This window comes from Lemur catta, chromosome 2 (assembly GCF_020740605.2).
Source record: "Lemur catta isolate mLemCat1 chromosome 2, mLemCat1.pri, whole genome shotgun sequence".
NCBI classification, from domain to species: Eukaryota; Metazoa; Chordata; class Mammalia; order Primates; family Lemuridae; genus Lemur; species Lemur catta.
Window position 1 is genome coordinate 6,443,617 of NC_059129.1, and position 23,366 is coordinate 6,466,982.

General features: G+C 59.2%; 2 protein-coding genes and 1 non-coding gene across 3 annotated transcripts; 2 read left to right on the forward strand and 1 right to left on the reverse strand.

Moving 5' to 3' along the window:
- Positions 1 to 72: 72 nt before the first annotated feature.
- LOC123633765 lies at positions 73 to 205 on the forward strand. The gene has a single exon (XR_006733771.1). It is a non-coding gene; the product is annotated as a small nucleolar RNA SNORA2/SNORA34 family (small nucleolar RNA).
- Positions 206 to 2,342: 2,137 nt separating this feature from the next.
- CARHSP1 (calcium regulated heat stable protein 1) lies at positions 2,343 to 15,122 on the reverse strand. Its single transcript, XM_045542557.1, has 4 exons — positions 15,063 to 15,122; positions 7,447 to 7,611; positions 6,342 to 6,464; positions 2,343 to 4,534 (listed from the first exon to the last, which is right to left on the reverse strand). Exons 2-4 carry the CDS (start codon positions 7,602 to 7,604, stop codon positions 4,372 to 4,374), a joined length of 444 nt encoding a protein of 147 aa, XP_045398513.1. The 5' UTR covers positions 7,605 to 7,611; positions 15,063 to 15,122; the 3' UTR covers positions 2,343 to 4,371.
- Positions 15,123 to 22,468: 7,346 nt separating this feature from the next.
- Positions 22,469 to 23,086, forward strand: LITAFD (LITAF domain containing). Its single transcript, XM_045542558.1, has 2 exons — positions 22,469 to 22,578; positions 22,978 to 23,086. Exons 1-2 carry the CDS (start codon positions 22,469 to 22,471, stop codon positions 23,084 to 23,086), a joined length of 219 nt encoding a protein of 72 aa, XP_045398514.1.
- Positions 23,087 to 23,366: the final 280 nt, after the last annotated feature.

Genomic DNA, 23,366 nt, shown 5'->3' on the forward strand with positions numbered 1-23,366 from the left:
CTGCCAGACCCCTCGAGCCGTCTCACCACCCCTCCCCGCGCCCGCTGCACTGTCAGAATTCCCTCCCTGTTTTTGGCCCTGAACCAAAGCCAGCAGTTTGCTGAAGCTGTTGGTTTCAAGCAGGAGCCTAAAGAATTCTCTATGGTCTGCTGGCCATTTAAGAACTTTGGAAGTGTAATGGTCAATTCATTAGAAAGAAACATGAGTCATTTAAAAAAAAAAAACGGCCGGGGGTGGTGGCTCACACCTATAATCCTAGCACTCTGTGAAGCCGAGGTGGGTGGATCACTCAAGGTCAGGAGTTCGAGATCAGCCTGAGCAAGAGCGAGACCCCCGCCTCTACTAAAAATGGAAAGAAATTATAAGGACAGCTAAAAATATATAGAAAAATTAGCCAGGCATGGTGGCACATGCCCGTAGTCCCAGCTACTCAGGAGGCTGAGGCAGGAGGATTGCTTGAGCCCAGGAGTTTGAGGTTGCTGTGGGCTAGGCTGATGCCACGGCACTGTAGCCCAGGCAAGAGAGTGAGACTCCGTCTCAAAAAAAAAAAAAAAAAAAAAAGGAAAAAAATAATTTCTTCCCCCTGCTTCTGTCTTGTCATCCCACTGCCACAGTCCAGCTTCAGAGGCACCGTCCTGGTTACATAAGGCAACAATAGCTCGATAGCTCGATGACACGCACACAGCCCTTACCAAGGTGGCAGGTGCTGCATATGGCAGGTTAGGGCTGGTGGCCATGGCTCAAAGCCTAGTTCTGCTGCCGAGTGGCTGTGTGACCTGGGCCAAGTTCATCTGGGCTTCAGTTTGCTCATCTGTCAGATGGGATGCTCCTTACCACATGTGGAATGAAACAAGTTAATTTCTGTGAAGCACTTTGAACAGTGTGTGTGAACTGCCCGGACCTACCACCCAGAGGTAGTCATTCCCTCGGCCTCAAGGAGTTGGCAGGATGAAGACACCATCTCCGGATATCTAAATGCAGTGGGTAGTGCGGAGCCACAGCGGAGCACAGCGGCTGCACCCAGGCCAGCCTGGCACTGTTAAGAGAGCTGCCTGGACTCGAGGCCACCCAGGGTTTAAGAAGCCCCCGGGGAAAGGCCAGGTTGAACCTGAGCAGCCGGTGAGTAGAGGGCAGGGGCCGGCCCAGCAAGGAGCTTGCACCTGGTCCGGAGGGAGGGTGGGGAGACTGGAGATCTGCCCACACCTGGGAAGGTCTCTCCAGCTGGGGAGGGGAGTGAGCAGAGGGGCCGGGACAGGAACGAGTAATCCAGGCGTGTGTGGCTTTGAATCACTTCCTCTTTCCTCTTCTTCCTCCCCACCCCTGGATCCCGGCCACCTCAGCCCAGGCCGGGTGCCTCCAACCCCCGCCCCAAAGAGTGGCGGCCAAGCCTCCAGGCTGCCTCCCGCCTCCACTCTGCCCTCCCCAGCCCCCCACAGTCAAGTTCTAGAACTCATCCCACCTCCTTCACCCACGCTGGTTCCCCAAACGTTCCAGGGCACCCTCGGTTTGCACCACGCCCCACCTGCCTCCTGCGCGGCACTCAGCGGAGCAAGTCAGCACATCTCACTGCTCCCAGCAAAGCGCCTGCTTTCGCCGCTCCCTAAACGGGTTTGATGGGCTGGTTATAGTTTCTCCCCAAACGCTCTGAAACTCATTATATTATTAACAACACATGTGTCCGTCTACACCACCAAGAATCACCACCTTCCTTGGGCAAAGCCTTCCCAGCAGGTCACAACGTCCCTCCCAGAGCAGACTCTGCTGGTCACAGTCACCCCAGTCCCCTGCACTGCCCCGATGCCCCTACTACTGCCCTGGACACGAAGGATGGGGGCTCTCATGCCTCCCAACCGCCAGGGCCATGGCTCCTGCTGCTCCATCGGCCCACTGTCCCTACCCCAAGCGCTGGCGAGCACCCCTGCTGCGGCACTTACAAGAGACATCCATCCTGGCACTCTCCTGCCAGCCGCTGCACCCTGGGGTGGGGGCGGCCTCGCCTGAGCACCTGAGCGCGGCGAGCCCTCATCTACTGCCCGGGCAGGAAGGCGCAGCAGAGGCCCTCCCCTGCCGCGCTCCCACCACACCCTAAACGCTTCACAGGGCACTTAGCCACAGCTGACCCAGTAATTGCCACCCAGCCACGTTCAGGTGCTGAACTTTCCTATGCTAGACAACGATGACTAAGGAAAAACGTGACCCCATCTTCTTGTTCGCTGCCCCCCAAAATCAAACCAGACTGCAAAGTGGAATGTGTCAGCCTCGTTTGGGGCAGACACAGTCACCTGCCGGCTGAAAGGAAACGCCCCTGGGCGAGCCAGCCTCCACAGCAACACACACACACCTTGCACAAAACCAAACTTTATTGAGAGAAACGTGGCTGGCGGGAGGAAAGACCCGGATTTGGGAATGCTGGATTCTACTTGCAGCTTGGTCACCAACACCCCATTGTCCCTCCCAGAGCCTCCAGTAGTTTCCCCATCTGTCAGCGGAGAGTCCGTGTCCCTTCCGGCTCTAACACCCTGCAGTTCTAGAATACTCATCGATTGGAAAAGATGTGGCCACACAGGGAGGCCAGGGCAAGAGCCGTTCACAGCGGGTTCTGCCGAGCGAGAGAATCCAAAGGTCACCTCCGAACCGCAGAATGCAACTCCCAAGCCCGCCGCCGGCCAGAGCCTGCCGGGACACCAGCACGTGGGGTCACGGTGAGCTGTGACAGCGCCAAGACCAGGACTCAGCCACAGAGACTGGGGGAGCGAGACAAGGTTCTCAGCCCCAGGAGAACCCTTGGCAGAAGTGGCTTTGGAAGTGTGATCCGTACCCAACAGAGAGGCCCCCGGGGAGCCACCTGGGGAACAAGCCAAGGCTGGAGGGTAAAAGGCCACCTTTGACCCAGCCACGGTGGAGTCGGGAGGTGGGAGGTGGGAGGTGGGAGGTGGCGAGGACTCCAAGGCGCGCTACAGGCCAGGAAAGCGGTCGCGCTACTCAGCTGCACAGCGAACAGCTTGCGCGTGGCTCGTGCGTTTCCGTGCACACACGCAACCAACTCCCTTCCACCCGCTTCCAAAGAAAGCAGTTCTCAGGCGGAAGGACGAGCACATCCACAGGGTTAAGAGCCCTGAAGAAGCCATCAGTGCCCGCTGTGCTCTGCCCAAAAGCCACCGTTTCAAAAGCTTTGCTGCCTGCGTTGAGGAGCGGATTCTTGACTACATATAGGCCATATATTTCAAAACACACTACCCAGCTATTTCTACTTTTAAATCACAACTCAAGCCAAACCAAAACCCACAGCAAAGAAAATCCTAAGGATTTGTTGACTGGCAACACCTACAAAGTTTGCAATGTCAGCAGCAAAGTGCACACAGAGCTGGTTCTGGGTGAGAGCTTTAAGTTATCAAAAATGAGGGGGAAAAAGAAATCTCTAAGCATTTCTTAAGAGCAGTTTTAAAGAAAACTCCCTCACCAAGGGTGTATTTCTCCTTCGGTGTTTGACTTTACCAAAGGCTGTCGGGAAGCCCGCTACCCACTCTCTACCTACTCTCTCCGGGATGGAGCCAGAGAAGTTTGTTTTTAACAAAGACCCTCCCCTCTGCTCAAGCCCTTCTGCTACCCACGCCCGTCACCCCCCAACCCCCACCTTCACGACAGAGGCTGTGAAATGGGTGCTGGGTGGTCACTCCGCCAGCAGACAGAGGGACAGATTGGGCCGTAAGGAGCTGGGGTGCAGCCTCCCAGCACCCCAGACCACAACGCCCAGGGGTCAGGGCTCCCGGGCAACGTGTCTTCCCCAGACAGGCAAAGGCACCAAAAGAGAAAATCTCTCCAATCCAAAAGACCCCACCCCATCTCCCCTAAAGCCAGCTCCCCCAGAACTAATCAAGAATGAGAAGGCTGCTCGGGCAGGAGACACACAAGAGGGGCACTCAGGTGGAAATCCACCCTGGGGAAGTCACGCAGGGGCCATGTCATCCCCCGGGGGCCGGATCTGGGGATCTGGAGCCTCCAACTCCAGCGGGAAGAGGGACTCTGCGGGCTGAGCGGCTTCTCTTGGTGGCTGGGGACACACCACCTCCCACCCACACCCTGGGCTGGGCCAGGCCCCTCCACTCAGCCACTGGCCGGCGCCTGTCCTTTCAAAATGCTTTTAATGCTTTTCAGATGGTGAGAGGTTGTTGCAATGGTCAGAGGCTGTGCTGGTGGCCGCGAGCACCCCCGTGCCTGCCCCCCCTTTCTCCAGGAGGTACTTGAAAGGGACTGTGCCCCCCCCTTGAAGCCCCATCTCGTGTGCTAGAATGTCATCTCCAGTGTGGTCCTGCCTCCTCCTCCCCCCAAAGTCTCCCGCAAGCCCAGGAGAAGGGGTGCTTCCAGCGTCCCCTAGGAGCTGATGACGTGTCCGGACCAGGTCTCATGCTTCGTGCCCGGCGCCAGGTGGGTGATGACCACCTCCACAGCCTGCAGCTTCTCGTTCTTGGGCGGGATGGAACACATCTTAAAGGTGACCTCGTCGCCTTCCACCGGGACATACTCCCCTTCCACGCTACAGGAGTATGAAGAAAGCCATCAGTGCCCACGCCCAAGACGCCAGCACCCTTCTGGTCAGAGGGCCACCAGAACGGGCACCCAGAACTGCCCTCCTGCCCTTCCACCAGAGGGAGCCACCACACTGCCCCGCGTCCTGGCCAAGCAGCCCCTGACCCAATCAGCTCCTCCCCTGGGACTTCTGATGCTGGGACTACAAGACACAGCTCGGCCACCTGTGGGTGGTCATGCTGTGACACTGAACACGAGAGCCTGCACTTGTGGACGGAAGAGCAAAGACGGCCAGTCTGAGCCAGAGACACAAGGCCGTCTCTCGAGTCGGAGCTGAGAGATGGCCTGAGCAAGGGTTCCCTGAGTTCCTCAGCACAGTGGCCCCTGGTACCAGGGGTCCCCAAAATTGAGCTGTGTCTGCTCTCATATCCCCCAGATACCCGGTGAGCCTTTAAGAAAGTCCCTTTTGTGCTTAAAGCTAGTTCTCCTGGGGGGGGTCCTCTCCCTCGTGAGCACCCCCAGGAAGGTTCCCTTACTTTGTAGGGGACATGAGTCACTATTTCACAGTGACATTGGCATCTTGATGTTCCCTTGATGAGACCCCACGAAGAAATTCCCCTTCACACCCTGAAGGCCAGGGCTAGCCAGCTCCCCTAAGAACCGGTTTGACTGGAGAATCACTCAGCGAACAGTGTTTCCCTCTTTGATTTGGTCACCAGGAAGCTCAGGAATCAATTTCCAGCCCACTTCTAGCAGCGGAACATCACAGACATCACAGTATCTCCAACTTCCTTACCTGTGCCCAAGCTTCCCTTACGAACTGACTGTAAACCACTACTAATTCTTTCTGGAAAGAGGCTGTGTGGAAATACATTTACACACCCATGTACGCGTTCATACGCACATACGACACATCGCTTTGGCATCTTTCTCATGCCTGCGCTGTGCGGGGGGCCTTCAGCAGATCTGATAAGTAAGGATGTGGGGAAAGGGGCGGCCCAGCAGACGTTGTGCAACAGGACCCTACTTTCAAAAGTGTGGTTTCTGTCTGCCAGGTCTGCGTGCAGAGCAGGACTTCGCCTGCCACTGCCTCCAATGAAAGATTCGGGGGTGCTTAGGCCAAACAAGGGGGTGGGGGTGAAGTGCCAGATTAAGGGTCCTCGAATGGCTAAAGGCTGCCCAGAAGCTCCAAGGCGAAGCTCCAAGGCCTAGGAAGTGTGGGCCCCGCCCGGGGCTCCCCGAGGCCTTCCAGACACTCAGGAAGGAAGGACGTCAACAACTGGGTGGCAGGAGAAGGGGTCCCACCCCAAACTTCCTTCCTGGAGCAAAGGTGCTGCGCAGCCCCCAGCCTCACCAGGCACTTCCTCCAAAGCAGGGCAGGAAGCCAGGCCCCAGGCCAATCGTGGCTCCCCCAATTCACAGGGGCGTCCTTCCCATTGGCCAGATATATGTGGGCGCTCAGACTCACCCCAGCAGTGCTCGACTCTCACACACACACACACACACACAACCCCATGCACGGCTGCCACCACCCTGTCCCCAACAAGCACGGCCAGATTCCCCTAGGCATCCATGGAGAAGCGCACACACGATACCTGACACAACCATTCCCAAAGACACAGTCACAATCACACATGGAGTGTCGCCTGTAGCTTCACGCACCCCCTGACACATCCAGGTGCAGTCTCACTGCCCCCCCCACAACCACAAATGCTCATACCAAGCGCCCGTCAGAGCCACACACTGTCCCCACCTCCACGGGGCCAGGGCGGCACCCATCCCCGCCAGACCGCCCAGACCTGCCACTGACTCACTCGGAGATGTGCAGGAAGATGTCGGGGCCGCCGTCAGCAGGGGTGATGAAGCCATGGCCCTTGGATCGGCAGAAGCATTTGCAGACTCCTTTGTAGACGGGGCCCTGTGAAGCCCGCACCGTCCTGACAGAGAGGGGGAAGTGTGAGGGCCCCCATCAGCCCACCAGGACAGCCACCCACTCTTCTGGGGCACAGCCAACTCATCCTAGCCCCTGCCTATAGCTGTGCCTCGGGGAGTCCTGGCCAGGGCCACCACGTACAGCCATACGGGTTGTGCACTGCCCAACTCCAGGAGCCATTCACACAGCCTCTGGTAAGAATGATTCTCTGGATGACCCTGGCAAATTTTCTCAGGCCTGTTTCCCCACTTGGAAATAGGGAGTTGAACTAAAAGATCTCTGAGCATCCTTCCAGAGATGAATTGTTTTATTTCTGTTTTTTTGTTTGTTTGTTTGTTTGAGACAGAGTCTTGCTCTGTCGCCCAGGCTAGAGTGCAGTGGTGTCATCATAGTTCACTGCAGCCTCCAACTCCTGGGCTCAAAGGGTTCCTCCTGCCTCGGCCTCCCGAGTAGCTGGGACTACAGGTACATACCACCTCACCTGGCTAATTTTTATATTTTTAGTAGAGACAGGGTCTTGCTCTTGCTCAGACTGGTCTCAAACTCCTGAGCTCAAGCGATTCTCCCGCCTTGGCCTCCCAGATGCTAGGATTACAGGCGTGAGCCACCGTGCCCGGCCCTAGAGACTAATTGTCAATTATTAATAACAGCAGCAGCCTCCACACGCTGGGCCTGAGATCCGCACCGTGTGGGTGCTTTGCAGCCCCGTGGCCACCCTGATCCTGTCCCAGTTTCACAGCTGAGGAAACCAAGGTCTCACGGCGGAAGAGGCTTCTGTGTGGTTAAAGCCCAGTGATCGTAAGACCGTTTCCCACTCGCTGCCACTCTCAGCTCGGAACAGGCTCTCGGGGGCGAAGGCGCTTTCCCAGTTTCTCACCATCGGCCCCCACCCCAGCCCCAAGTCTCCCTATGTGACAGCCAGAGATGGCGAGAGACACAGTGACTCTCTGGCCTCAGGCAGCGTCCCCAGCCGGCCCCAGACTCACGCTGAGAAGGTCCTTGTCCGGCGAGTGGGCAGTGGGCTGGGGACCACGTTGCCCCGCAGAGGGGACGGAGAGCGCTCGTGGGTCTGAGGGGTGTCCAGCAGCCCAACCGAAGCCTCCTGGGTGGGGGGCTGCGGCGGTGGGGGAGGCTCAGATGACATGGCTGACCTGGAGAGAGACGGGGGGCTCTCAGGGGCTCACGCCTTGCAGGGCAGGGGCCCGATGCATCTGCACCTCCAGCGCTGAGTCCTCCACCTGGGACACATTCCTTGAGACTCCGTCATCGAGGAGGTCACCTTGGTGGGAACATGCCCGGCTGGGTCAGGTCCCTTCTCCGGGTACCTGCAGCAGCCGTGGGTCTCCCGATCATAGCTCTGCGCAAAACTGCCAAGTCATCCCTGACCAGGATGGCACAGGTCCCCTCTGAGTCCCCAGTGCAAGGTACAGACCCTGGCCCACGTGGGACAGTTGGTGAACACTTGTGAGAGGGAGGGGGCGTGCCGGGAGAGCAGGCAGAGGCTCCAGCCACCTGCGCCCAGCCCCCACCCCCCTACAGACACGCCCCGGCCCTGCTCTGCGCCAGACACCACCGGGAGGGTGGGGTTGGGGGACAGAAACATGAACCACACACAGCGTCCACCTCCAGGAAACTCCGGAACACGCACCAGAAAGAGCTCCAACCCCCAGTCTGGATCCCCAGCGGGCTGTCACAAGTCTTTGTCCCGTGGGCCAGCCAGAAGGACCCAAGGGAAATGGGGTTTGACGGCTGCAGCCACCAAGCCGGGTGCACAGATCCAGGCCCTGGCAGTGAATTTCCACCCACCCAGGCTCACCGGTGGCTGTTGTGCAATCAGATTCCCTCGGTGACCCCCACCGTGCACCAGAAGGCGGGGGAGCCCGAGGGCTGCAGGGAGGGACGCCCTAGCCGCTGCCTTGTTTTTGGCAATTCTGCAAGAGCAGGACACCGCGCTGTCCACACGGAACACCCAACGTGGAACAGGAAGGTGTCAGCTCTAACTCTATGCAGCCACCTGACAGGGAACAAGCAACAACCGGGGGCGAAGGGCAAGTCCTTTCCCTCTCCCGGCTCAGTTTCTGCATCTGCAAAGTGGGGCGGCAGGGTAGGCGATGGGGGAAGGGGACGAGGCTCTGCAGGCTGGGCCGGGAGGGGCCTGGACTCAGGAGGTCACTCAAGTTCACACAGCCAGGGGGACAGAAGCGGATTGGGGTGGGGTGGGGGGGGTGTTGATCCAGCTCCCCTGGGGCTTTCAAAGTCAAAATATGAACTATCTTTTAAACATCCCAGGAATTTGCCTCAAAATCTAGGTTTCCAGCTATTCTTGAACAGAACTGGAAGCTCTGGCATCCCTGAACCCCCCACTGCTCCCCGAGTCCCTCATTCCTAGGCGTCCTCCACCTCCAGCAGCCAGCAGGCCCGCCTCTGCCGCCAACCCTGACCACCCAAGGGCCAGGCCGACGCCTCCTCCAGAAGGACAAAACCTCTCCCTCCGCGTGCCCCCACACTCCCCTGTCAGGACTCGGTTCTGTCCACCTGGGAAGGGAGGTGACTGGCCGGCCTTCCGGAGGAAAGGACATAGCTACCTCCTGACCCTCGTCTCAGCTGCAGCCGCGGCCAGGGAGGACCACGAGGCCAGGGAGCCCCCAGCTCATAAAGGCCCTGACTGCTCGCCTGGGGGCCAGGGCTCCAGCGTGACCCACCAGCACAGGTCATAGAGTCCTAGAATGTTCCAAGGACCGGGGTTCTGGGAAGGCGGCTAGGCCAGACAGGGAAGGGCCCCACCCAGGCCTCCCAGGACAGCAGGAGGGACCACGGCAGCCTGGTGACAACTGACTCTACCCGAGTCCCCTTCCCTCTTTTCTCCTGGAGTCAGGCACATCTGACTTCAAATCCCACCATCTGGCAGCTGTGTGATCTTGGGCAAGTTATTTAACCTCTCTGGGCCTCGGTTCTGCATGTGGAAAATAGGATTTTTAACAGTCCCCACTTCGCACCATCAAGAAGTTGAAAGGAAATAGTACACACTGAGCCCTGGGCACACCATCCACCCTGGGTTTCCTGCCCTGCCCTGGGGGTGTGCCTGTCGGCTATGATTGCTGTTATAATTGTCATCATAAAGTCACTCAACAGGTATGTGCCAAGTACCAGGCCCTGCTCATGGTACTGGAGATGCAGGGCCGAGCTTGAAGCCAGACAGTAAACAGGTAAATAAATATATAAAGAAGATCATTACAGGCTGGGCGTGGTGGGGCGTGCCTGTGGTCCCCGCCACTTAGGAGGTTGAGGTGGGAGGACCACTGGAGCCCAGGGGTTCCAGGGCAATGATCGCACCACTACACTCCAGCCTGGGTAACAGAGCGAGACCCTGTCTCAATAAAAAAACAAAAAAAGGTCATTCCAGATTGCCAAAAGGCCCTTTAAGAAGTGGACAGGGGAGATGAGAAGTAGCAGGGTGGGGGGCTGCTCCAAGGAAGGTGCCAACTGGGCCCTGAACGGTGAGAAAGAGTCCACCATTTGAAAAGTAGAGGGAGGCTGTGCAAACGCCCTGGGGTTGGCCAGCAAGGAGACTGGGGGGGGGGCTGAGAGGCAGGAGATGAGGCAGGAAGGAGGCAGCTCAAGAACTGTGCATCATCATCACATGTGTCTTTCTTTTCTCACCTGCATTTGCCCCCCAGTCTGTCCGCACACCCCCAACTGTGCCCACCTCCCCTGCGTTCAAAAGGCAGGCTCAAAATGGGGGCCCCCTTCTTCCTCCACTCCAGCCCCTCAACTCACCAAATACACCCGGTCCCTCAGAGATGCCAGTGGAAGCCCATGGCCTTCAGGGGTGAGTAGCCCGAGGGCAGCACGGGGTCCCTCTACATCCCAAGGGCCCACCCAGCACAGGGGCCGGCACAGGGCAGGGTCTCGGGGATGGTCCAGGGAATGACCCAAAGGCTCATTAACCAGCATTAGAGCCCAAAGCCTTGGCTGTCATCGCTGTGCACTTGGTATGTGCTAAGCACCTTGCGCAGCGCAGCAGGAGACGGCTACACTCATGCTCACCAGACGGTGGAGGAAACTGAGGCACGGAGAGCACAAGTGACTGGGGGCGGGAGCAGTGCCACCTGGGAGACCCAGGAGCCTTAAGCACCACCCAGCCAGCCTCCCATGGCCATCTGGGCTGGGCAGCAGCTGGGGCGGCCACAACAGGCCTGGCCGAGGGCCAGCCTCGTCCCCAGCAGGCCGCGCAGAGTGGAGCAGTGAATGGCCTCGGCGTGGGGGAGGGCTGGGTCAGAGTCCAGCTGTACAGAAAACAGCCGGGGGGTGGGTGGCCAGGCACCCAGTAGCTGGCTCTGAGCCCCAACGTGTCTCTCTCCCCGTCCAACAGATACACACAAGGATGGGGCACATAGCAGCCCGGCCCCAGCTAGAGATGGCTCCCAGCAACGCTAGGCATGGCCCTGGAGTGTCCCCTGGAGAAGGCCAGGCCCGTCCTGTGACCAGCCTTCAACTCTCCACGCTTGGGGCGGGTGGGGGCGGCTGCAAGCAGGAGCTAAGGCTGGCAGGAGGCTCTGGGCCAGACCCGAGATGGGCCTCTGGCCTGCAACCAACTCAGCCCAAACGTCACGCCCAAGGCAGCATGTCATGATGGCTGGGTTGTGTGTGCACATGCAAGTAAGTGTGTGTATGCACACGTGTGTACATGCATGGGGTGTCTGTGTGCACATCAGCGTAGGGCACATCTGTATGTGCACGTGTATGCAGGTGTGTGCTCCTCTGTGTATGTGTGTGAGGTGTGTCTGAGAGTGCATCTGAGACCACACACGTGCATGTTGCTGCCGTCTGTGCATGCGCACACCTGTGGATGGGGTGGGGGGACTATGCGGGGTGCCAATGGCTGGGGCCTGCACTGGCACCAGAGGACCCTGACAAATGCAGCCTCCTGTTCCCCGAGCCAGACTTCACACATCTGGGCTCCTTTCATCCCCATTTCGCTGATGGGCAAACCGAGACACAAAGTGTCAAGTACCTCGCCCACAGGGTCACCCAGCTAATAAAAAACCGGTGAAATACTGAGTGTCAAACAGTGGAAATGCCAGGGGGGAAAAGCTGGTGGGGGACAGGGATGGGGAGGGGCTGCACATACAAAGCAGGTGGCCTCAGGAGGTGAGTAGCTGGCCATGTGCACCCCCCCCAACCCCTACCCTCCTCCTTTTGCTGAGTGCCAGGCCAAGGGAGGGGGTCCAGGCCAGGGGAGGCAGGAAGCCACTCCCACCCTGACTGCCCCCGGGGATGGGTGTGTCAGCAGGGCCTTCAGTCTAAGAAGGGGGCCTCAGCCCAAAATAGCCTGGGAATTTTCCATAGCTCTGCAGTTCCTGGAAGGCTCCAGGAGCTCCACAGGCACAAGGCTGTGGGCTTGCCACCCCTCCTCAGCTCAGCCCCCTATCTGGGGACTTAGCACCCATCGTGCAGAGCCCCTGCGTCAACCTCCAGGGACCCCTCTGTCCAGGCTCAGCTGACCCACCCTGCCCTCTCCTGCCCTCCTGACCTGCGAGCCCACCAGCCCATCAAGGGTGTGTCCCCTAAGCCACAGCCAGGTGCTCACTCCAAGGGGGGAGCTTTAGCAGTGCCATCGGCCATTTACACACCTTAGCAAGAGGAGTTCATTTCAGGAGCCTCATACTTGGTAGCTTCTGATCCTTCCTTGAAGGTGGAGGGGCGTGGGGGGGGCACAAAATGGGGGTGTCTTGAGCCCTCCATGGGTTTCTGGCTGGGGAAGGCCAGGGCTGGGCGTGGTGCTGGGACAGCTCCACACTGAGGGAAGGGGACAGGGCAGGCTGCAGAGGACCAGCCCAGAGGGGAGGACAGGGAGGTGCGACCTCTACTCGCCTGACACCCACCTGCCAGGGGTGTCCGTGTTGGGCTCTGCTGGGCACTCAGGCTTTGTGTCACCCCGGGGAGGGACGTTTACCATCCCCATCCTACAGGTGCGGAAACTACAGCACAGAGAGGTTTAAACCAACGCTTCGGCATCGTTGGGCATCTCTGGGAACCCTGTTCACACGCAGACTGCGACTGAGCAGGTTGGGCTGCCCGAGATTCTGTGTTTCTCAGGAGCTCCCAGCGAGGCTCCTGCCAGCCCAGGCTCGCGGGTGCAAGAGGGTGGGAGGGAAACTGGGCAGGGGGTGGATGGGGGAGGCTCTAGAAGAATCACAGAGTTACCCTGGTGCACCTGGGTTCTGCTCTGTAAACTGAGGCAGAGACGCTGTCCCACCCCATGGCCACCCTGCACCCCAGCCCAGCTGAGCCCCAGGCTGGCAGAACTGAAGGCACGTGGGCCGAGGTGGGTCAGCTGAGCCCGGGCAGAGGGGTCCCTGCAAGCGACAGAGGCCAAGAAGGAGCCAGAGGTTGAGGCAGCACGGGGTGGGCCTCGCCACATTCCCCTCCATTGTTCCGGGGAGAGCGGTCCCGAGAGGGAGGTGGGAGGGGAGGCGGGGAGAGGAAGAGGGAGGGAGAGCCCGGGAGGGGGGAGGCCAGGCCGGAGCTCCCCACCCCAGGGGGAGGGCCCGGGGCCCCCTCCAGGCCCAGCCCGCCTGGAACAGCCCTCCCGCCCTCGGGGCCCCGGATTGCTGGGAAGAGGCCGGAAACCGAGCACCAGCGTAGCAGGCTCCAAGGGGGAGGGGGCCGCTGCCGCCTGAGCTCTCCCAGCACCCCGGGACAGCCGCGCCCAGCAGCGAAGGGACGGTCACCCACCGGCGACGCCCGGGACCCCGCGCCCACCCCAGCCCCCAGGCGGGCAGCCCGGAGCCCGAGCCCGCGCTCTTAACAAGGACCTGCTCTATCCCCCTGTTCAGTCGTTCCTACACAATTGTCACACTCGAGTTTCCCGCCCGACTCTGCTCTCCACTCCCCCGGTGACCCCCGGCCAGGGACCTCACCGCTCCGGGCCTCAGTTTCCTCATCTGACAAAGGGGAGAGGAATGGGGCCGCGGGTGTAGACGGTGGCAGCTACAATGCCAAGCACGCGGTGGGCTCAGCCAACAATAGTTGTGTGGCAGATCGTGGAACTGCCAGGCATGGGGCCATCTGAAATAATCCTTCCCTCCTATTCCTGCCCATGCTGATGGGACACAAACCAAATGTCCTGACTCTGCCACTTCGCGGGACAAAGACCGTTCCCCTCCCGAGGGCACCGGTCATCCCCCCCCCCCCCCCCGCTGGCCTTTCTCAGCTCACTCGACCCCAAAGCATCAATTCCCAGCCCGGATGCCGGACTCGGTTCTTGCCCAGGAAGGGCTACGGGGCCAGTGGGGGAGGGGAAGAGACAAGCCGCCCTGGGAGTGGAGGGAGGAGGCCCCGGCCCAGACCCGGGGAGGGCTGAGCTGAGTCTGATAGAATCACTTCAAGGGTGGGGAGTCACTCCCGGCAGAGGGACCTGCAGGGGCAGAGCGCGGGTGGAGAAGAGCGTGGGGGAAGACAACAGGAAGCCCTGTTGAAAAGTCTCGGACTTGATGACAATGGGGACATCAATGGAGGATCTGAAGCCAGGGGTTGATTTGAACCTATTGTTTTCACAAGTTCTCTCTGGCTCTGAAGTGGCAAATACATTAACCTCGAAGACTAGGCACAAAGAGACTGAGAAGTATCAAAATAGCAAGTTAAAAAAATATTAATACTAGCTCACGTTTGTCCTGGCACTGGGCTAGCCATCTCCTTTTGTTCTCACGCCCCCCCTCCCCCCGGCTTTATGCTAGGAAAAGTTATACCTCCAATCTGCAGATGGGGAAACTGAGGCTCTGAGAGACCTCCTATTTTGCAGTGAGACACCCTCACCTGTGAGCATGGAGGCCCCTTCCCCCAGCACACACATCCACTCCAACCCCAGAAAAGCTGTGCGGCCACAGGCTTCCTTTTTAAAAATCAAAAAATGTTGCATTCGCGGCCTGCAAACCCGGGCTGTCGGCGCAGCCCGCGGGGAGCGACCCTGCGGGCGCGGGTGAAGTTTTCCTCCTCCGCCCGCCCCCCCATCGGGGCGCGAACACCGGCAGCGAGCGCGGCCCGCGGCTCCTCCCCCGCCGCATGCGGCTAATCGCGCGGCGCCAGGACGGGCCCCCCGCCCTGCTCCCCCGCCAGGCCTGGCTACCGTCCCGCCGCCGAGCCCACAGCTGGCAGGGCCAGGCCGGGGGTGGGGGGGGTGGGGGTCGGCTCCGCTTCCCGCGCGCGGCGCCCCCGGCGCCCCAAGTCACCCCATTCAGACTCCAGCCCGGGGGCAAAGCGGAGGGGAGGGCAGGGCGGGGGTTCCCTGCATGCAGAAAACAGGTGGCCAGGCGGGAAGTGCCACCCGACGTCCGCCCCAAATCCCTCCAGCTGCTGCCACACCCACCCCTTCCCCTGGGGAGGAGAAACCCGCGCTCCCCGAACAGGCCACGGCGGCCGGGGCATTTCCTAGGGGCCTAGCCCGGGGCCCCTGCCGCCGAGCTGGGGGACCTCGCACTAGGGGGCTGAGCGCGGGCAGCGGCGGCACAGGAGCCTGGGCCCCGTCCCTGCGGCTCCCGGGGCCTCGGCGCGGGGGCGCTCACCACGCCTCTCCTGGGGACCCCCGGGAAAGGCTCCCTACCTGGGGACCGCTTCTGCTCCGCCAGCTGCTTTGCTCCGACTGCGAGACCGAGCGGGGGCGGGGGCGTGGCCCACGAGGAGGGGCGTGGCCCGCGAGGAGGGGCGTGGCCCGCGAGGAGGGTTGCCGAGGCCCCGCCCCCAGGAGCGCCCGGCCAATGGGGCCGTGGGCCGGAGCGGGGCCGCCGGGGCGGGACGGCGGGACAGCCCGGGCGGAACCTTTGTGTCCGCGGGGGCCACGGCGGGGGCGCGGGGCCGGGGCGGGGCTCGGGGTGCGAACACTGCCCGGGAAAGTGGGAGGCTGGGGGCCTGGCGCTGTGCGGTCCCTGCCCTGAACACCCGAGCCTTGTCCCGCCCCCGCCTCCTTTGGCTCCCGAATCCCGAAGAGCCCCCGCTTAAGCAGAAAGAAAGAGATGAAGGAAGGAAGAGACACGCAAAAAACAGAAGGGAGGAAAAGGAAAAGGAAAAAAGTGCAAAAACATTAAAACAACCGAGAAAAACGAGGAGGCGGCCTGAGGGTTTTGTCTGTTTTCTTTTGTCTTTCTTTTTTTTTTTAATTTTTATTTCCATCCCTCCTCGTATCCTCTGTTTCTGGAGGTCCATGATGTTACTTCTGTTTTACAGGAGGGGAAACTGAGGCACAGAGAGAGAGGTGAGCCACCCACGGTCACAGCAAGTCCAGGGGCCACCTCTGTGGGAGACAGTCTGTCGGTCCCTCAAACCTCTAACCCCGCAGTCACGTTCCTGGGCATATACATACCCAAGAGAAATGAAAACATTTGTCCCACGAAAACTTACCGGCACAAAGATGTTTATAGCAGGATTACTCATAACAGCCAAGAGGTAGAAGCAACCCAGATGTCCATCGCGTGATGATGGATAAACAAAATGTGTGTCTCCACAATAGACAATGGCTCGGTCATAGAAAGGAACGAAGTATTGATGCATGCTAGGGTGGGGATGAACTGGGCAAAGATGCTCGGTGGAAGAAGGCAGACACAAAAGACCACATGTTGTACGATTCCACCTGTATGGCACATCCAGAATAGGCAAATCCACAGAGACAGAAAGTTTAGATAGTTAGAAACATAGATTAGTGTTTGCTCAGAGCTGGGCGTCGGTCGTGGTGGGGGTTAGGAGGTTGACAGCTAAAAGGGTACAGGGTTTTTTTAGGAGTGACAAAAATGTTCTGAAATTGACGTGGTGGTAGTTGCGCAACTCTGTGAATATTGTAAAAACCATTGACTCATAGGCCTTCAATGAGAGAGCTGTCTGGTGTGTGGATCTGACTCAACAAAGCTGTTTACAAAAAGCCAGGAAGTGGGGACCCTGAGATGGGGGCGGTGACCAAAAGGACATAGGTGGGATTCAAGGACCTAGTAAAGCTCTGTCCCTCGAGCTGGGGCTGGGTACACAAGTGGGTTCATGTTATTAAAATCCATCCAGCCGTAGTGACCTGGGTTATTCTTTAATAATACATTTTTTTAAAGGCCCGGCAGAACCATGGAGTCCTACCTCCCCATTTTTTAGAGAAGAAAACTGACATGAAAGAAAAGTGGAAATACTTTCCCCTGAATTACACCAAGGACTCAAAACTGCCCAGGCTGGGCCTAGGGTAAACACTATTTGGTAGGCCCTGGCATTTTAAGAACAGAATTAGGAGGGCACTTAACAAATCAACATTTGAAGTAAATAATATTTTAATGCAATATTTTTTTTTAATCAAAATTTATGCCAAAAAAAAATCTTTGATGAGCAAACTGTTAAATTTTTAGATACAGATGAGATCTAACAGGGCCCCGGCATGACCCTATCTCACCTGCCTCACCATAACCTTGACCTACCGAGCCCTGACACCCCATCCCTTCACTGGGAGGGCCTCCACCCCTGCTGGGAGAGAGAATTCTTCCCCCATGGGGTTGGGGTGGGGGCTGGCGTCCTCCCTTCACCACCAGCTGGGAGGAAGAGAAGGCAGTAGGGTGGCTGGCAGAGCCCAGAGAGGTTTAGGACAGGCCAGAATGGCCGAACAGGCCCCACCCCAGGGCTCCAGGGTCCCTGTGCTGATGGGGCAGAGGGGACCCCACTGCTAACGGGAGGAGGTGGAGGGTAAAGGGAGGCTCTGGGGGCAGCCAGCCCCTCCCCAGGCAGGAATGGGCAGCTCCTGTGGCCGCCCCCCTCAACAGGCACCTCCACAGCCCAGCCCCACACGCCTTGTGCAATGGCTACAGTTGCAAGGCATTCCTACAATTCCTTCTGCCTTATCCCTCAAAGCCTTTGTGCACAAGCTGGGCCTTTCTGGGAAGAGAAGACGAGCAGGAAGGCAAAAAGTCCCCTCGCCCTTTCCCTGGCTGCAGTTTTCCTAATTGCACACAAAGAAAGCATACTTCAGAGAGGGTCGAGTAAGATACCCAGAGTCACACAGCAGGAGAGGGACCAGGTAGGACTCTCCAGCCCCCCAGGTGCCCAAACTCCAGGCTCCTTCCATTCCTGGGGTGGTCTGACCTGCCCTGGTCTCCGTGACTGCGCTGGTTGTGTTACTGTCACGGTGATTGTTGTCACTCATTGCTAACTCACTGCAAGTTTCTACATGCCAGGCACAGAGCTTCACGTGGAGTGCTTCACGTGGATTTCTTCCATTCATCATTCACTTAACAATCTTTATTGAGCATCTGCTATGTGCCAGGCACTGTGCTAGGTACTGGGAAGACAGCTGTGAACAAAACTGAGATCCTACCCTCAAGGAGCTGACGTTTTAGGGGAGGCTGATCAGGTAAACTAATATCAGAGCAAGTTAATTCCAGAAGGTAACTGTTGTCAAAATGGAACCAGGTGATATACTAGAAGTGGCCAACTCCTCTCCACAAAGGGGCCATGGTTCCCTCCCTGAGAAAATGACAATGAAATGAAAATGAGCCATCAGGTATCTCGGTATCTCAGGGAAGAGATTCCAGGCAGCAGGAACGGCAAGTGCAAAGGCCCTGGGGCTGGAGCAGAACAGAAAGTACACGTGTGAAGGCTCAGCCCGTGAGCTAAGACTGCCCAGACAGCGTACTGAGGCGCTGGGGTCCAGTTCGGCTCCGACAGGGCCATGACGTGTGCCCTTGGGCCGGCTTCACAAGCACTCCGGCAGCCTGGTGCTGCCACCTGGTGGCGATGGCTGGGATGGACAGAGCCGGAGAGCATCCTTCTCTCATTCACCCTCAAGACACTTCAGAGCTGGCCACATTGGAGGCTTCTGGCAGCCTGTGGAGGTGGCTCACGCCTGTAATCCTAGCACTGTGGGAGGCTGAGGTGGGAGGATTGCTTGAGGTCAGGAGTTCAAGACCACCCTGAGCAAGAGCGAGACCCTGTCTCTACAAATTAAAAACAAAAAATTAAAAAAACAAATTAAATAACAAGGGCAGAGCCACGTCATGGGGAATAGAAAGCTCTGGCTGCCCCACCCACCCGCTGTCTTAACCAGAAGAGGCAAGCTGTGGGCATCTGCAGACCCCCTGCAAGCCTTCCCCAGAACGCCCAGTCAGGGAGGGTCCCCTCTTGGAGGAGCTCCAAGTGCGGGAGCCCAGGCATCCCCCGTACCCCCCACTGCTGGTGCTTCCCGGTGCGGCACGAGCTCCCCGTGGGACAGAGTCTGACCGTGCAGCCTGGCACTGTGCTGGGTACTGGGAAGACAGCTGTGAACAAAACTGAGATCCTACCCTCAAGGAGCTGACATTTCAGGGGAGGCTGATCAGTTAAACTAATATCAGAGCAGGTTAATTCCAGAAGTAACTGTTGTCAAAATGGAACCAAGTGATATACTAGAGGTGGCCAACCCCTCTCCACAAAGGGGCCACGGTTCCCTCCTGAGAAAATGACAATGAAATGAAACTGAGCCATCAGGTATCTCCGTATCTCATGGAAGAGATTCCAGGCAGCAGGAACGTCAAGTGCAAAGGCCCTGGGGCTGGAGCAGAACAGAAAGTACACGTGTGAAGGCTCAGCCCATGAGCTAAGACTGCCCAGACAGGGTGCTGAGGGGCCGGGGTCCAGTCCGGCTCCGACAGGGCCATGCCGTGTCCCCTTGGACCGGCTTCACAAGCACTCCGGTGCCTCCTCACCCCTCCAGCCTGGCCTGTGAGTGCCGGGTGGGAAAGGGGTCCTCAGCCCCGGGCAGGGTGCAGAGCTCTAGACCCGAAAAGCCCGGATGCGGGCCACGGGCGACTCACGGCAGCCTGGTGCTGCCACCTCGTGGCGATGGCTGGGATGGACAGAGCCGGAGAGCATCAGTCTCTTTCATTCACCCTCAAGACACAGTTTCTGGGGTCCCAACACTGTGTTCGGGGGACCATCACCCTCAAAATCCCTAGGGAAGGAGGCAGCCCCCAACCCCATTCCAAGATGTGTGATCTCAAGTCTACACAAAAACCCCAGGCCCTGGGGTGTGACATGAGAGCATTTCAGGCCCCGTGGGGTGGCCTGTGAGGAGGGGGGCAGGTAGCTCATTCATTCGTTCATTGACTCATTCGTTTTTCATTCACACACTCAGCCTGCACCTGCGTCCGAGGGAGGCCCGTGCCCTCCTCCCACAGGAAGTGAGGACAGGGCCCACTCCGTGCGACCACGGTGAAGATACAGGTCACAATGGCTGTTCCACCCAAGCCAGACCCCCGCAGGAAGCGCCTGGGGGAGGCCCTGGCTCCCCCAACACCTCCCGGCAACCAGGCCTCACCATGAGGATTCCTCGAGAGAGCCCCCTGGCCCCTCAGAACTTGGAAGCCAAGGCTGCCTGGACACCGTTGCTGGGACAGAAGACTTCCAGGGTACCAAGATGGAACAATCCCCAGGGTGAGGGTTCCTTCCCTTCCCTTCAGGAGCTGGGCTGGGAGAGGCCAGGGACAAGTCGAGTTTGGGGCCCATGGAAAAGCAGGGGAGGCGACCACAGGTCCCCTTGCTGAGTTGGGGGCCAAGTCCGGTCTTACCCTCCCCCCCGCAAGTCCTAACGGCCCCACCAACCCAGGGACCGCAGGACCCAGTAGGGAACATCAGGCACTGGGGCCTCCAACAGCATGTACTTTCTCTTAAAGTGTCACAAGGAAGTTGCCAAAGACAAGCAATGACTCCCCCACAACAGGTATGACAACCTCAACCCTGGGTGGCCAAAGACAACCGAGACTGAATGGGGTGGGAGTGGGGGTCCTGGCCCTGCCTGACCGTGTTGACATGGCCTTGGGAAAGTCACCAAATCTCTCCGAACTGTCTTTCTCATCTGGAAAACGGTACTCTGTCATGCATGGTGGCGTGCACCTGCCGTCCCAGCTCCTCGGGAGGCTGAGGTGGGAGGATCGCTGGAGCCCAGGAGTTGGAGGTTGCAGTGAGCTGTGATGACCCCACTGCACTCCAGCCAGGGCGACTGGCCACACGCCCTGGTTGAGAGGATGAGAGGGCTGACACAGGGGCTTGAGATCAGGGTGATCTGGCTGGAGCCGCTTCCGGCCTTCAGCGTCTTCACCTGTAAAATGGGCCCAGGAATCAAGTCCCAGGCAGGGCTACCGGGGCACTAGCTGGGCGAGAAGCCTCTTCCTGTCCCAGAGTCCAGCCCGTGTGGCGTGAAGTGGGAGGGGCCTCCTGCTCTTGGATTGGCCCCACCCTGGGACGGGCCATTGGGCGGGGAGATCCCAGGGCCCCCTCAAGCCACCAGGCCCTTTCCCAGGAGGGAAGATCTAGCGTCAAGACAAGGCCCAGGTCCCTGTGCAAAGCGTCCATGTGGCTCCCAAAGGGACCCTGTCGCCCACACGTCACAAAGGTGAACTAGACTCCCATCCTCCCCTTTCCTGGACCACACTCTGGGCATCTGGGATCCCGGAATTCCTTGCCCAAACAGCCCGAAGCCTGCTCCCAGGGCCTGCCTGGGGACTCTCTGGAGGCCCGAGGGCTGGCCAGGGGTGGCTCCGGGGAGGCGAGGGTGTGGAGCCGGGGCGTCCACACACTTGGGATGGAGCCAAGGTTGGGAAAAATGTGGAGGGGGGCAGCACTTGGACCCAAAAAGTCCTCCTCCAAAGGAGTCGATGGAACGCAGCCCGGTTTGGGGCCGTTCTGACCAGGGCGCGGCAGCAGCATGGGCTCTGGAGTCAGGCATACTTAGGTTCCATCCTTGGTCTGCTACTTATCTACTGGGTGACCTCAGGCAAGTTACTTAACCTCTCTGAGCCTAGTCTTCACACCTGCAAAACTGGAATGCCTCATGCCTCCCTCAGTGCTGTTTTGGCAAGAGTAAGCATGGTGAAGACTAGTGTTAAGCACAGGGTGCAGCGGGTGATGAATGCTGAATATTTTTCTAAAAAGACCACAGGGCCCCAGGCTGTCTGCATCTTGGACTTCCTGGCGCTGCCTCCAGGAAGAGCTTACATCCTAGGACACGAGGGTGCAGCTGGAGTCAGAGGCGCCTGGGTTCAAATCCTAGCTTCTCTACCTGCTGGATACACAGCCACTGGCAACTCAATTCATTCCTCTGGCCTCGGCTTCCCATTCTGTAAAATGGGCCCCTCCCTCGGCTGGCTGAGTGCTAGCTCAGTGTCTGGTGTACGGGGGCTTTCAGATCTGAGGATGTTTCTCCTGCCTCTCTCCTAAAGGTGTTCGTCATCCTGAACACCTTTATCCTCCTCCTCCTCCTCCTCCTCCTCCTCCTCCTCCTCCACCAGCTCAAGGCCCCGTCCCGGTGTACCTCGAAGGCCCCCCGCTGGTTGTCCACCCAGGTGAGCTCCTCCCGCCTCCTCTCCTTGCTTTGACTCCTGCTCGGGGCTGCCCGGAAGGCGCTTTCCTGACCACTGACTGTGCATGGGCGTATCAGGGCCGCCACCTCCCAAGTCCCGGCATCTTCTCACCCCAGGCCCGAGGAAGCCTTCACACACCCTCCCCACCATTCCAGGCCAGCCGTTCAGAACACTAATCCAGCCCCCGCCAAGGATGCAGAAATGGCTGCAGTGTTAAAATAACCAAACACACTTTTTTCCCTCTCACTGCACAAGCACAGAAGAGTTGCATTCAGGAAGAAACAACGGGAAGGTTTGCCTGTTTGTCTTTCACGCAATTGCTCCAGCAAGGGCGTCAGGGCCTTCTAACTGCAGAGATTGGAAACGGTCTCTGGCTAACACGAATGGGTGAACTGCTAGGGACGTGCATGGCAGGGCGTCTCAGGGACCTCGCTGGACGGAAACCTGGAGATGCTCACATCCCTCTGGCCTGGGGTCTTGACTGAGGGGGACCCTGAGGCTGGTGGGCAGGGGGATGGTGGGGCGCTGGCCTTGGGTGCTCAGGTGAGCGCTGAGAGCCTGCAGGAGGTGAGAGGTCACAGGGGCTCTAGCCCAGGGGTCCCACCTGCCTCCCCCACCCCCAGAACTATACACCAGAGTGCCCAGGGCAAGGACTTCCATGCCGATGCAGACCATCTGTCCCTACTGCGGGAACACCATCATCACGGTGACCTCACACGTTCCAGGCGTCCTCTCCTGGCTGCTGTGTATGGGCCTCTTCGTGTTCGGGTGAGTGGCCGCCCCTTGGCCTCCCTTCGCAGAGGCCCTGAGCAATTGGTGGGGGGGGGGGGGGTTGGGGGAGGGCTGGCTTGTGGCAGGGGTGATGGGGGGAGAGCTTCGGGGGAGCCAGGGCAGGGCCATGCACGGAGGGGAAGTCCCCGGTTCCCCCAGAACAGTGGGGGTTGCGGGGCGGGGCGGGGGGGGGTGGCAGTCCCTGCAAAGCGGCTGGCTCAGGGCAGGCCCCCTGGGCTGGTGTGCCCGTGGGCAGTCAAGAACAAGGGGGTTCAGGGTGCTCTCAACTCCAGTGGGCCCGGAGAATCATCTGAGGAGCTTTAGAACATAGAGGCCCACCCGCCCCGGCCCGAGGGCAGCCCCAGCTCACGCGCTGTCGCTGCCCCGAGGCTGCAGGTGTGCCCTGGGCTGCTGCTTCATCCCCTTCTGCGTCAAGAGCCTGCTGGACGTGAAGCACTCGTGCCCCGTGTGCCAGCACGAGCTCTTCTGCCACCACCGCCTGTGAACCGCCCGGAAATAAACGTTGGCGGCACCACCTTGGCACCCTGTGTCCTTTTCTCCGGCCACAGTGGGAGGTGAGGGGAGCGCCAGGACAGTGCCCAGGTGGCCCGTGTCCAAGGCGTGGGGGCCTCGCCGTCCCAGTGCAGCCTCCATGCCCTCCTGGCTCCTTAGAAACCACAGTCCCGGCCGGGCGCGGTGGCTCACACCTGTAATCCTAGCACTCTGGGAGGCCGAGGTGGGAGGATCGCTTGAGGTCAGGAGTCCGAGACCAGCCTCAGCAAGAG

Coding starts and splice junctions, on each gene's coding strand:
- CARHSP1 (XM_045542557.1), bottom strand. CDS start 7,604: ATGTCATCTGAGCCTCCCCCACCGCCGCAGCCCCCCACCCAGGAGGCT. Junction 6,465..7,446: donor CGGACAAGGACCTTCTCAGC/GTGAGTCTGGGG, acceptor CCTCTCTGTCAG/GACGGTGCGGGCTTCACAGG. Junction 4,535..6,341: donor ATCTTCCTGCACATCTCCGA/GTGAGTCAGTGG, acceptor ATACTCCTGTAG/CGTGGAAGGGGAGTATGTCC.
- LITAFD (XM_045542558.1), top strand. CDS start 22,469: ATGCCGATGCAGACCATCTGTCCCTACTGCGGGAACACCATCATCACG. Junction 22,579..22,977: donor ATGGGCCTCTTCGTGTTCGG/GTGAGTGGCCGC, acceptor CCGAGGCTGCAG/GTGTGCCCTGGGCTGCTGCT.